This window comes from Drosophila novamexicana, unplaced genomic scaffold, assembly GCF_003285875.2.
Source record: "Drosophila novamexicana strain 15010-1031.04,08,12 unplaced genomic scaffold, DnovRS2.1 tig00004560-arrow-pilon, whole genome shotgun sequence".
NCBI classification, from domain to species: domain Eukaryota; kingdom Metazoa; phylum Arthropoda; class Insecta; order Diptera; family Drosophilidae; genus Drosophila; species Drosophila novamexicana.
In genome coordinates, this window is record NW_020825054.1 from 1,255,352 (window position 1) to 1,267,761 (window position 12,410).

At 38.4% G+C, this 12,410-nt stretch overlaps 1 protein-coding gene across 2 annotated transcripts in view; it reads left to right on the top strand.

Annotated features, from left to right (window-relative positions):
- The window catches only part of LOC115770626 (acetylcholine receptor subunit alpha-like 1), a 30,351-nt gene extending 20,839 nt beyond the window's left edge, over positions 1 to 9,512 (top strand). Inside the window, exons 1-5 of one of the 2 annotated variants that reach the window (XM_030715970.1) lie at positions 2,031 to 2,065; positions 2,221 to 2,681; positions 2,742 to 2,953; positions 5,440 to 5,741; positions 8,686 to 9,512. In XM_030715970.1, coding sequence (XP_030571830.1) covers positions 2,317 to 2,681; positions 2,742 to 2,953; positions 5,440 to 5,741; positions 8,686 to 8,892 — 1,086 coding nt within the window. In that variant the 5' untranslated portion in view covers positions 2,031 to 2,065; positions 2,221 to 2,316 and the 3' untranslated portion in view covers positions 8,893 to 9,512. Of the gene's footprint in view, positions 1 to 2,030; positions 2,066 to 2,220; positions 2,682 to 2,741; positions 2,954 to 5,439; positions 5,742 to 8,685 lie in introns of those variants that run through there. The other variant, XM_030715969.1, reaches the window with a different exon arrangement.
- Positions 9,513 to 12,410: the final 2,898 nt, after the last annotated feature.

Sequence of the window (12,410 nt, forward strand, 5' to 3'; positions counted from 1 at the left end):
CAAATTATGAAACAAAGGAATTTGATGAAGGTGTGCAACTTTAACGGCAGCAAAAATCTTAGAAATATTTTTAGATATTCCCACCGGTCCCTAAAATGTGAACTGCAGCAACTAATTTAATCATAATCGATGCTCACATAATTTAGCGAAATCTAGAATCGAAAATCGTGAATTAAATACAATACAAAATTCAAATGAATTTTTCTCAATATAGTTACATAGGCTACATATTTAGGTACATGGTATCTAATAACACATGCAAGTAAATAAGAGTGCATTAATTGTTTTTTTTTTTTTTTGTTTTTTTTTTGCTAAATAAGGCGAATTTACGCATCCATGCTTCAGTGATTTTAACTTCATAAATACACGCACACCTCCAAATACATATATACAATATATATATTAATTCGCTTGATTTCCTCGCCTATTAAGAATTCTGTTAGTGGCGACGTATACATATTACAAGGCATTAATGACATTACTGTAATGGCTAGCAAATAATTGAAAATTGCGTTCGTGTGCATTTTTTTTAAAACAAACAAACAAACTGTGTTTATTGAATTAAATTTATAAAATATGTAAAATCTGAAAATGAGAGCTCCTAACAATAAATTAAAATCGTATCATATGATTTTCATTAGTCAATCGAAACGATGATGTACTGTAGATTGCCGATAATATATCATTAGCTCGTATTTACCTATACATATATATATTATGAACTCGCAGCTACGGAAGAAATATCGCTGCAAAAGAAGCTTAAATGAATGACACCAATAACAACATCGGTAACAAGAACAGCAACAAATGAACTGAAATAAATGATTAAACGTAAATGTTTTTTACGTTTCGAGCTGAACGTGAGCGAAGGCGAAAACATCAGCTGTCTACTCAATTTTCTCACGGAGTACACGAGGCAATCGCAATTCGTTGCGCAATTGACGATTGTCAAAAATTTGTCAAAAGTACGAAAACGTTTTCCCATCATCAGCATCCACACCCACATTCACGTTCACATCCAAATCGACATCTGATGAAAATCAAGAGCACCTTAGAGTTACCCCTCCATACGACTTAGTGTAATGTTGAGTGCCGTTGTTGTTAATGTCGATTCCCCATCGCTTGGAGAAAAATGGGCCAACAAATCAATGTTAATGGCAAAACAATCGCACAGCTGTTGCATATTCTAGCCTTTGATGCATAAATCAAAAAAAGCTGAAAATAAATACCATGGGAGTAGACTGTAAAAAGCATTTGAACGCGCTCAAAACTCTTTCTGCATATAGTATCGTAATTTCGTATTATTTAAAAAGAAGTTTTAAGTACCCAAAAAATTGGTATGCAAATTTGGTGGTATTCACGTAAATATGTTGTTTGATTCAAGGATAAAAGCCCATTCCATTAATTGAGGCCAAGGTTTGGACACATATTGTAGCTTTCGTAATCGGAAAGACAGAAACAAATTTCGTCGATATGATCTAATTTATCGAATTAAACCCTTGTTAATGCTTTCACCAGACATAACTTAATCTGCCGCTTTCTCGCCTGTAACATACAACCTTAGATTGTAGCCGTGCAGATGTTGATGAATGCATGTTCGGTGGAGCACGCGCTGAATCCGTCACATCTTTGTCCGCAATATGGACAGGTACTCCACTAGGCACTCTTAGTTGGGTGCACAGGCATTCAAATAAACACCAGATCTGCATGATCAGCAATGAGGAGACAAGCAATAAATATTTGGCTCAACCATGTGGATCTTTATTAGTTTTTGAAAAAAAATAATTTTTAGCACGCACTAGAACGTGGTTAGCTAATGCAGCTATTAACCCGGAGGTGCGTGGAAGTTTGCATTTGCTTGCATTTCTTATTGGATCGAATATTTTAGGCCACTGATGCATTTTATATCTTCTTGAACGCTAGAGAGCTACTGCTAGAGTAAATACAACCATGTAAGACTGAAGTTAATACAAACATAACCTTTTATATTCGCTTTATCGGTGTTTTATTTAAAAAAAAAATAAAATAAAATAGTACATAATCATACGCTTATTGATTCGATGGTGTGAGTGGTACTACTTAAAGGGTCGATCTACTACTAAAACTAAAACGAAGGGTTGACGAAAGTCCTGACCTTATATTAGGCATAGCGGAAGTGACAAGTGGCAAGCGCCGCTACACACACCAAGTATTCAAATTAAATTTTTTCTTTATCTTTAGGTTGACCTGCGACATTTAAAGCAAACGGCCGACTCGGACAACATTGAGGTGGGCATCGATCTGCAGGATTACTATATCTCTGTGGAATGGGATATCATGCGTGTGCCGGCGGTGCGTAACGAAAAGTTCTACAGCTGCTGCGAGGAGCCCTATCTGGACATTGTATTCAACCTGACACTGAGGCGGAAGACGCTCTTCTATACAGTCAATCTGATCATACCCTGTGTGGGCATATCGTTTCTGTCCGTGCTGGTGTTCTATTTGCCCAGCGATTCGGGCGAGAAGATCTCACTTTGTATCAGCATTCTGCTCTCGTTGACTGTGTTTTTTCTGCTGCTGGCAGAGATTATACCGCCGACATCTCTGACGGTGCCGCTGCTGGGCAAATATCTGCTCTTCACCATGATGCTGGTCACGCTCTCTGTCGTGGTAACAATTGCGGTGCTAAACGTAAACTTTAGGTGCGTACTTAAACAAAATTATAGTTAAAGAGGCATGTGTATAATTGATTGACATTATAGATCGCCAGTGACGCATCGCATGGCACCTTGGGTGCAGCGCGTCTTCATACGAATCCTGCCGAAACTACTCTGCATTGAGCGGCCCAAAAAGGAGGACCCCGAAGATGATCAGCCGCCCGAGGTGCTCACAGATGTCTATCATTTGCCGCCGGACGTGGACAAGTTTGTTAACTATGACACAAAGCGTTTCAGCGGTGACTATGGCATACCAGGTAAATCCCAGTACTGATTTTAAAAAAGTATTCCAATAGTTTTATTTCGGTCCAGGCAGGACAATAGTAAGCTTCTTTGTCAGAGTCAACAGAAGGCTGCAGAAAACCAGCCAAGTTTCTATATTTACCTCAGCCTTAGCCAAACTTTTTGTTGTTCAAAACTTTGGCATTGTTGCAGTTGTAGTTACAGCCAGCTAGCTTCTAGATTCTAGGTGCTGCTTTTGTTACCGCCTGGCAATTTATGCGTGTTTCCAACTGGCTTTAGCAGGCGCCTTAAGCTGGTAACAGAGCGTTCATATACTCGAACTAAACTGCCAGCCAGCCATACCTCCAACCAGGCAAGTTTATATTTCGTTTAAATATGCGCAAGTACATTGAAATTATATGCATTTCGAAAGTCCCCCGCTGTTGCCAGAGGCACTGAGCGCAAATAATTTATGGCAATTAACGGGCAACTGCACTGGCAAGGGGCATGCAGCAGCCACATACATACATATACAGACAACAGAAACAAACACTAACAGTAAAACGAGACAAACTAACTGGCAGACAAGTAGACAAGTTGCATAAGTTGCAAGTGAAAAGTTGCTGCAACTCGGCAAGAATTATTCGCTTTCTAAATTAGTTTTGTATCGTTTTGTCAGTGTCGTGACGCCATTTGCCATACTCATTAAAAAATTGTGGCAAGAAAGTAAGTGAGAAAAAAAACGAATCGTCACAAAGGAAACTACTTTTATTTCGCGAAGCTCAGAAGCACTTCAACAGCTTCGAATAGAACCAAGAAATTTATATACTTTTGATGAAATCTAGATAGGTATTAAAGATGCTTTATTTATTTAAGAAAAAAATTAACATTTCAACTCAGATCGACCGATTATAAAAATAAAAAAATATAACATTAAAATATTAAAATAAAATAGTAATATAATATAAATAAATTTAAAACCTAAAAATTCCCAAGATTTTAGCATAATGAATGGATTGTGTTTATCGATTTTTCAAATAATATTATACAAATATGAAAGCTATATAACAGTAACTATCAATTAAAATTATCTGTGTCTAAGAGTAGAGCAATTTAGCAAAAGTTTCCCTTTTCTATATAATTATTTCTTACATTCATATATTGTAAGTCTTTTAAAAAATGTTCACTAAAAACTTTACATACTAATAAGTACGTATAATTATCCAAACAAAATGGAAGAAAGATATACTTAAAGTCATTAAAGTGTATCAGTTAATCTTGCGGAGCCAGTAAAAGTGAGCATTTTTTGTTGTCGTTTATCTGTAAGCCCTATCAATTAGCTATTTTTTTGCACCACTTCATTAGCAGTTTCCACTTAATATTAAGCATTCAACACATAAAACCACTCAAAAGGCAGACGACATGGAAGTGCAGTCACCCACGAAACGCGAAAACCCACAAAGATGGCTTGGGCTTCGCCATTTGGTGACTACTTTTTACTATCCGAAAGTCCAGCCGGCTTTCAATTAACGGTTTCCTTTACTTCTTTTGGCTCTTTTCTTTTACATTTTTCCTTTTTTATGGGTGCGAAACAGAGATATTGAAACTTTAAAAACGGGATCTCAAATAAGTGCAAAATAAGTAGAATGCAGCCAACTATTTACTGAGTTTCTTTATCGTTTCTGTAGCTGCTGCTGCTGCTACTCTGCAGCCTTTGTCCTGTACTGTGCTCAGGGACATTGTGAAAATAAAATTGCACCCATACAAAGCAGAGCACAGAAAAGTTGTAAATTGCATTTGCGCATAAAAAAAAGAAGAAAAATAAAATGAGAAATATAAAAATGAAAGAATTGCGAAATAGCATCAAATCTGATTTACCTAATGTCGTTACTGCTTTCTGTCCATGTTAACCCTAGATGGTTGGTTGTTCCTATTTTTTGTGCACTTGGATTGTTCCTTCTTAGCAAATGTATACCTTTCTTAATATTTTATTTATTCTATTTAATATAATACTTGACAATTTTACATAAATTACAACTTTTTATATTGTGGCTACTTTTCACATTGAAAATTAATAGCCATCGATTCGAGGGCGAGCAACCATTTCCGGCTAAACAACTGCAGCGTGCAACAAGAGAGTTACACTTAGATATGCTTAAGAGCGTGAATAACAACAATAGTACCTGAGCGCTGAGCGCTTAAAGCAGATAAAAGCAGAGATTTAAAAAAAGGTGGCAGAGTGAAAGACAACAGATTACAAATGTACACGAGAGCAGCCAAACAGATAAGCAAAAACACAGAGTAACAAAGAGTAGAAGAGGGGCTTATCAACAGCACCAACTTGGCCAAATAGAGCGAATAAGACATACAAACTTAATTGTTTCATTTATTTATTTTTAAACAGATGAATAGAGAGCAAGTAATTAGGGCTTAAGCAACAGCCGCTTTGAATCAAATCTATAGCGCTTTCTCATCCTTCGCTTTCATTCAACGTATCTCAAATTCTGCCATATTTTTTCAGTGCTTCCCGCATCGCATCGGTTTGATTTGGCGGCCGCAGGCGGGATTGCTGCCCATTGCTTTGGTGACCCGCCGCTGCCCTCCTCACTGCCATTGCCAGGCGCTGACGACGATCTGTTCAGTCCATCGGGTCTCAATGGAGACATCAGTCCGGACTGTTGTCCAGCAGCAGCGGCAGCCGCAGCTGCTGCGGCCGATCTCAGTCCCACGTTTGAAAGGCCCTATGCACGAGAGATGGAAAAGACCATCGAAGGTTCGCGCTTTATAGCGCAGCATGTGAAAAACAAAGACAAGTTTGAGAGCGTAAGTAAAACTGATTAAATATGATTTACTTTATACCCTGCATTCATTAAAAGTGGGTGAACAAATATATTCAGCGACAACATTTGCAGAGTATATTACAGTCGAACACCGAATTACAGTTTAAGTCAATATTTATTTTCAAATCAATAAAGCGAATAGATGGTTATTCGTTAAAAAGTTTTCACTCGAAACGTTAAATAAACACGGAAAACGTCATTACGTCACACGGGAAAATGTTGCCATGCAAAATTATTCAATTTTAGCCACACACCAATGGCAAACATTATTATGCCCGCCAGTTGGACAGACCAGTATCAGGCCACAAGCCACCCCAATCCTCGTGCCCATGCCCGACCAGGGTCGCGACATGTTTACGCCCGCTCCTGATAACCCGCATTAGTCAGCGAGCCATGCAACCGTTCGAATCACGTTGCTTGCATTTCTCTAATCAAAAACTGTGAAGGGGGAGAAAAGTCGAGCTGGAGAGGCGTCGTGTCGTCGCGTTAAGCTGAATTCGAGCTGAGTGATTGAGTTGTTTGTGCAATCGGAAAGCGCAATTCGGGATTCAGAGTGCAAATTTGCCAATCATTGTGGCCACAGCCAGGCAATGCCCCGAATCAGCTCTTGTTTGGTTTCAACTTTTGCAGCAAAATTCGAACCAATAACGAAATTGAATTAGATTGGGTAATGCATTTGTGAAGAGCTTTTAAAAACAGATGGAAGTATAGGCTTTAAAACATCACATAATTTTAATTAAATATAAATGCAGTCCCGTATGATGACTGCAAAATACAATTTTTTCAGGGCTTCATAAACAAACAAAAAAAATTGCGAGCATTGCAACAACATTGCGAATTTCGGCTTTTCAAAAGGAGCATTAAAAAAATAAAACAAAAAAGAATATCTTATTATGGTGGCCATTAAATAACACACATGTTCCATGCAATAGTCTATTTTTATCATGGCTGCAAAATCAGACAACATAAACGGTCGTTCGGTTTACGGTTCAAACCCTGTCACAAGGGTTGGTTTATTTGGGTTTGGATGTATTTTTGAGCAACTAGTTTACTTTATTTAATTGTTTTTTTTTTTTAAGTTTTATTTTTTTGCGCTGGAGTCGATCAGTGCCTTCTGATCTCTACCAAGCGAATGACTAAGGGGATTATGTATAGATGGGGTCAGCCAGGACCCTGGCGGCCGCGTTCGTGTGCTGCACCAGCTTGTCAACGTATCGGCTGCAGAAGAAGTTTAACTGATCTTCGACCTTTGTTAGGCGGAGATCGCTTTCAATGGCGTCGGTTGTCACATACCATGGCAGACCGGCGACGTTGCGTGCTGCCTTGGCCTCGACCACTCTTATGCAGCGTCTTTGTGGAAGTGTGAAGATTGCTTTGCGGTTTTAAGAGCCAGTCGGGCTGTGATGTGGGATCCCCATATGAACCTTCAGTCCAAGTGGACGCCCAAGTAGCAAAATGAGCTGGTGTGCTCAATGGTAACTCCATCTAACCGAAGCCCCTGGAAACTGTCTTGGCTAGCGTGAGTGTGACGCAAGGGGACTTGGCACAGTTTATGGCGATGTTCCAATAAGCTGTCCAAGTGTCGACTTGCAGCAGCTAGTGTTGCACTGCGTTTGTTCCAGCTTGCAGGTGGTCGTGCGAAGCTGCCATGTGGGAAACCTGCTTTGATGCCTTTGACACCCGAGCTTCGGTTTTTGATGGTCACGTTGAAGTTGCGTCCTGCCAGGAATGAGCTCAAGATGCGGAAATATGGCGCAGGGAGCAAAGTTTTGTGCCAGACCTTATCAAACGCTTTTTAGACGTCAAGGAAGACTCCAACGCAATATTCCTTCTTTTCGAATGCCTCCAGTACATGGTTGACTACTCGGTGGACCTGCTTAGGGCAGCCATGAGACTTCCTTAACCCACACTGATGGCCCGGGATCCAGGGGAGTGGCCTCGTCGAGCTCCATAAGTCGACTTAGTAGGAGTCGCTCAAAGACTTTGGAAAGCGTCGGCAGCAAGCTTATAGGGCGGTAAGATTACAGCTGAGTTAGCGGGTTACCGGGTTTGGCGATCATAATAATATTCGGACAAGAACGCTATCAAGGTTTTCCCTTCGGGTCCTAGCCAGCATTTCCGCCTTGTCAGAGGGATCACCGTTCCGAATATACAGCCCTCTCAGACGCCTTTTGCTGGCGAAGAGACTCCTGGCTTCTGGGCTTAGCAGGGAGCTAGCGTGACAGGGCGAGATGGAGTTTACGGGAGGTGGTCGACGCTGGATGAGATCGACTGGGAATGCTGCCTGTGTTCCTTCAGCGCGACGGTGAGCGAGCTATGCGCTCAGCGGGCTGGCTACCGCATAGGACGATTATTGACCGGAAGCGAAGCTGCGGGCTGGAGGGGCTGTTTGGGGGAGACAATCCCTGGAGCAGCTTGCGGATCTGCCATTTACCTTGTGCTGTTTTTTTTTTATGGAATGCGTACTGCAGGTACGCAGCCCTTGAAGTTGGCTGCGTGTGATTCGCCACAATGGTCGCAACACCGATCCTAATCCTTGCCAAGTGCGCACTCGCTTGTGGGATGGTTGTCCCCATGGTATGTGGTATGGCCGGTCCTCTGTCAGTTGGTAGTGGTGGAACATGCAGCCTTTCTCTCGAAGGTGCCTTGCCAACGCTCGGTAGTCGTTCGACTTTCGGCACTGTACTAAGCAATCCACGGAGTTGAGCGCTCTCTCGGTGTAGGTGTCCGTGCTTAGGAAGCTAACGATGTCTGGTACCGTAATTCTGGGCACCGTGGAGAAGTTTTCTTTAGGTATCGGTTCATAATAAAAAGGAAATTAAAATATTTTACTTCTATAGAAATCGACATATTTATAAGTATTTACATTATCCTTACTATAATTTTTCTTACTACTACAACATCTGAACTTGCATTATCTTTGACAGGTTGAGGAGGATTGGAAATACGTAGCTATGGTATTGGATCGTATGTTTCTTTGGATTTTCGCAATCGCTTGCGTGGTCGGCACAGCGCTTATTATATTGCAAGCGCCTAGTTTGTACGATCAATCGCAGCCGATTGATATATTATATTCGAAAATTGCTAAAAAGAAATTCGAGCTGCTAAAAATGGGTAGTGAAAACTCCTTATAACGTCCACTTGGGTTCGCAGCAGGCTGGTGGAACTTAATCATCAGCTCGTTGCGAACCCTGTTCGCCGCACGCGACGATGATCGTGGATAATATACAACGAGCCAAACCATGAGCGTCTCATCGGCGTTATACAACACTAAGAGTATCAGCAGCAGTATCAATATCAGCGTTGACAGTGTTAATCCCGTTATCGATAGAGATAAAAATAGCGAAACGATGACCAACTCATGGAGCCCATTGTAAGCAGCGGAGCGAAGCGAACATTGGAAATTGTGAAAGAAGAAAGAAATAAACAACGGTTGCGAGTTTTGGAGCAGTTGATCAAAATATGTATGTAAAGTAATGCAACAAAAGTACTGTAGGGTTGGATAACGTTACGACGTAAATAACTGGGTTGGAACATCAACTATAACATATATATATGACACTGACACGACCAGTGGCTGACAATGCAACTCCGCCAACGGAATAGAATCTAGTTAGTAAGTTTTTGATGGATGCCTGATGATTGTGTGAAAGAACGTTCGTATATATTAAAGTATGTGAGTCTTGGACGGTTGTGCAGTCATGTATGATGTCAGCAGCCAGTGTTGTAAAAAAAATAAACTTTTTGTAATTTGTATTGTATTTTTGAGCGCCAAAAGTTCCTTGTTGATTTTTAGTTCTAAAGAAGTTTCAAAAAATAGAACAACAACAAAAACACATAACAAAATGTTTTAAAATGGCATTTTAAATTTAAAACGAAAATCCAAATAAAAAACAAACAAAAAAAAATTGACTGCATGTGTTCAGTGTGTTTGTGTGCGTGCGTTTGAAACAGTTATCGTAATCAATTTTAATTATTTATCTATTTCTGCATATTTTTCGCATTATTTTAAGCAACACAAAGAATACAAAAACTTTGCTCATGCAAATTATGCAAAATGCGTCAAGTTTGAAACTGGTTTTAGAGTAGGTAATGCCTAACACATAAGTAACTAAATTATATATATTGATCTAAGCATGATTAACAATTAAGTCTTAATTAGTCTTAGGTAAGCCACATACGTTTTAAGCCAACTTAAAATTAATGTTACAAAACAAGCCTAAATGTCAGCCACGACAGGCGACTTGGTCAAATGAAGCGCGAAATTCTGAAATAAATTTAGTTTAATGTTGACAAACACAAACATCAAATTTTAAACTCACACATTTTTACTACAAGAAATACACACTCATATAACCATATGTATGATAAATGTAAGTGTGTCTAACAAGCATATGTATGGAACATATATATACTAATACATAGTTTAAAATTACACAAAATTTAAGACAACTCAAATTCAATAACTAAAACATAATCTGCAAAAAATGGAAAATAAGAAAAATACAAATCAAAAAAAAAAGCAATCAAATCAAGAAAGAAGAAAACACATTAAACAAAATATACGACACTCTGTTAGACTATTTTGTGCTATTCGTTTACGTTACTTTTTAACATTTAAATTGCACTGAGTGACGAAAATTTGAAAAAATAATTAAAGTGCAATTTCATAAATTTCGAGACAAACGTTTTACTTTCAAAATACAGATAGCCAAATTGCCAAAAAGATTTACTCCTTGATTAATATTTGATATGATTTATTTTAATCAAATAAAAATAAATATAATATTACTTAACATCAGCTAAAGCTTTGAAAATCAAAGGCTATGAATTGTAGCAATTTCGCTGCTTCAAATATTCAAATTTTAAGCAGACGGGAATTCTTAGATCGCAGGTCTGTTGCAACTTCTTACAGGCTGTGTGTGCCTTATGCGTTTCTCAGATTCTTTGCCTTTTGAATACAATCAGAATCAATTAAAAAACTTTTTAATTGCCTGCAGCAGGAGGCAGAGGTCCAGAGCTGGGCATTGCTATAGCCTTGGCTAAGTGCAACACACAGAAACACCTTCAATTTAAATGCCAGAGCAAACGAACCTTGCCACAAGGTTTTTTATTTGCATTTTTAATTGATTTCGGAAAAGTTTTCCCACTACACAAACAACAACTACAACTACAACAACAGCAACAAATATTAACAACGCGAATGCCACAGGGCGCTGGCACGCGCCGCAGGGTATGCAACAAATTAAGTGAGGAATGCAATTTTCATGAGTGTGTGCACGTGTGTATGTGTGCATGACTGCTTGTGTTAAGTTAATAAAAAAACAGCGAAAAGTATACAAAATTTGCACAGCTTGGATGCAAATGGGTGAGGCAAAAACCATAAATGAAAACTGCTAAAACTATTAGCAAGGAATGCCGCGACAACTCTACTCAGGGTTGTCAAGCTGTTTTACTGCATATAAATGTTAAGCTTGTTGTTGTTGTTGTTGTTGTTTTTGTTTTCGGCAGCAATACTGGCATGACTTGACATTGGTTCGGCGTTTTGCCTGCGTGTGTTGGCCAAAAAGTTTAATTAAAATTCCTAATCGAAAATATTCCACACTTGTAAATGTGTATTAATTAAAATAGTTTTCCAACCCAACAAATAGTGTCGCAATGGCATAGACAGAGAGTATACATATACATTTAAATATTTATGTATATATTCGTGAATGTGTGAACCTGCATGAATACTGTTCGAAATTCTGCACAACTATGCGTCATTGCAACTGTAATTGGCAATTTGTTAGAAAGCCCAATAAGAGGCTGTTTGCATGAGATATTTATGTGTCAGGAGACATTTATAGAATTGCTGCAATTTTCCACACATAACAAGAAATCAGATATACTATTACCAACCGATCTCTTAGTTATACATTAAGAACTTCATCTTGAATTTACTGTAGTTTCGATTCTTGGGCGTAAGATTATAGGTATGCAGGCTTATATATTTCCAATTCTCATCCATTAATGCAGTTAATCGTTAACTAGAAGTTGAATAATTTTACTTATTTGTCTGCCATTGTTTGTACAAACGTTTGTTGATGTGGATGCGAAATCGCGCTGTATGCACCTGGCGAAGCCCAGCCGTTTTCAAATCATTTAGCTAAAAGGAAAATGCAAAAACGAATAGCGTAACACACACTGCAAACACAAAAAAGAAACAATTAAAAAAAAAAACACTAAACAGAAGTAAAACCCTTAAGTAAGAGCAGCAAGCACAGCTGAGACACGAACACGTAATTTAAAATTTAAATAGCAGCACCATTTTGGTGTATTAAAATGTAAAGTGCATAAAAATCAACAGTTAACATTTTTTAAATATTTAGCTATTAACTAAACGTAAATAAATGTTATATAAAAAATATCATAAATCAATTTACTAATAAAAACAAATAAATTGCATAAGCATTTAAACGAAACACATACACATTCAACCACAGCAAACCCATAATAAAATATGATAGTTGTACATTGAATAATTACATCAACTATTAAACGTATTCAACTGAGCTTATAAAATTAAAAACAAAAAGCATACACACACACAGAAATATAAATAAATAAATAAATTAATTAATTAAAAATGCCAGCAAAATGAGCAAAAAAC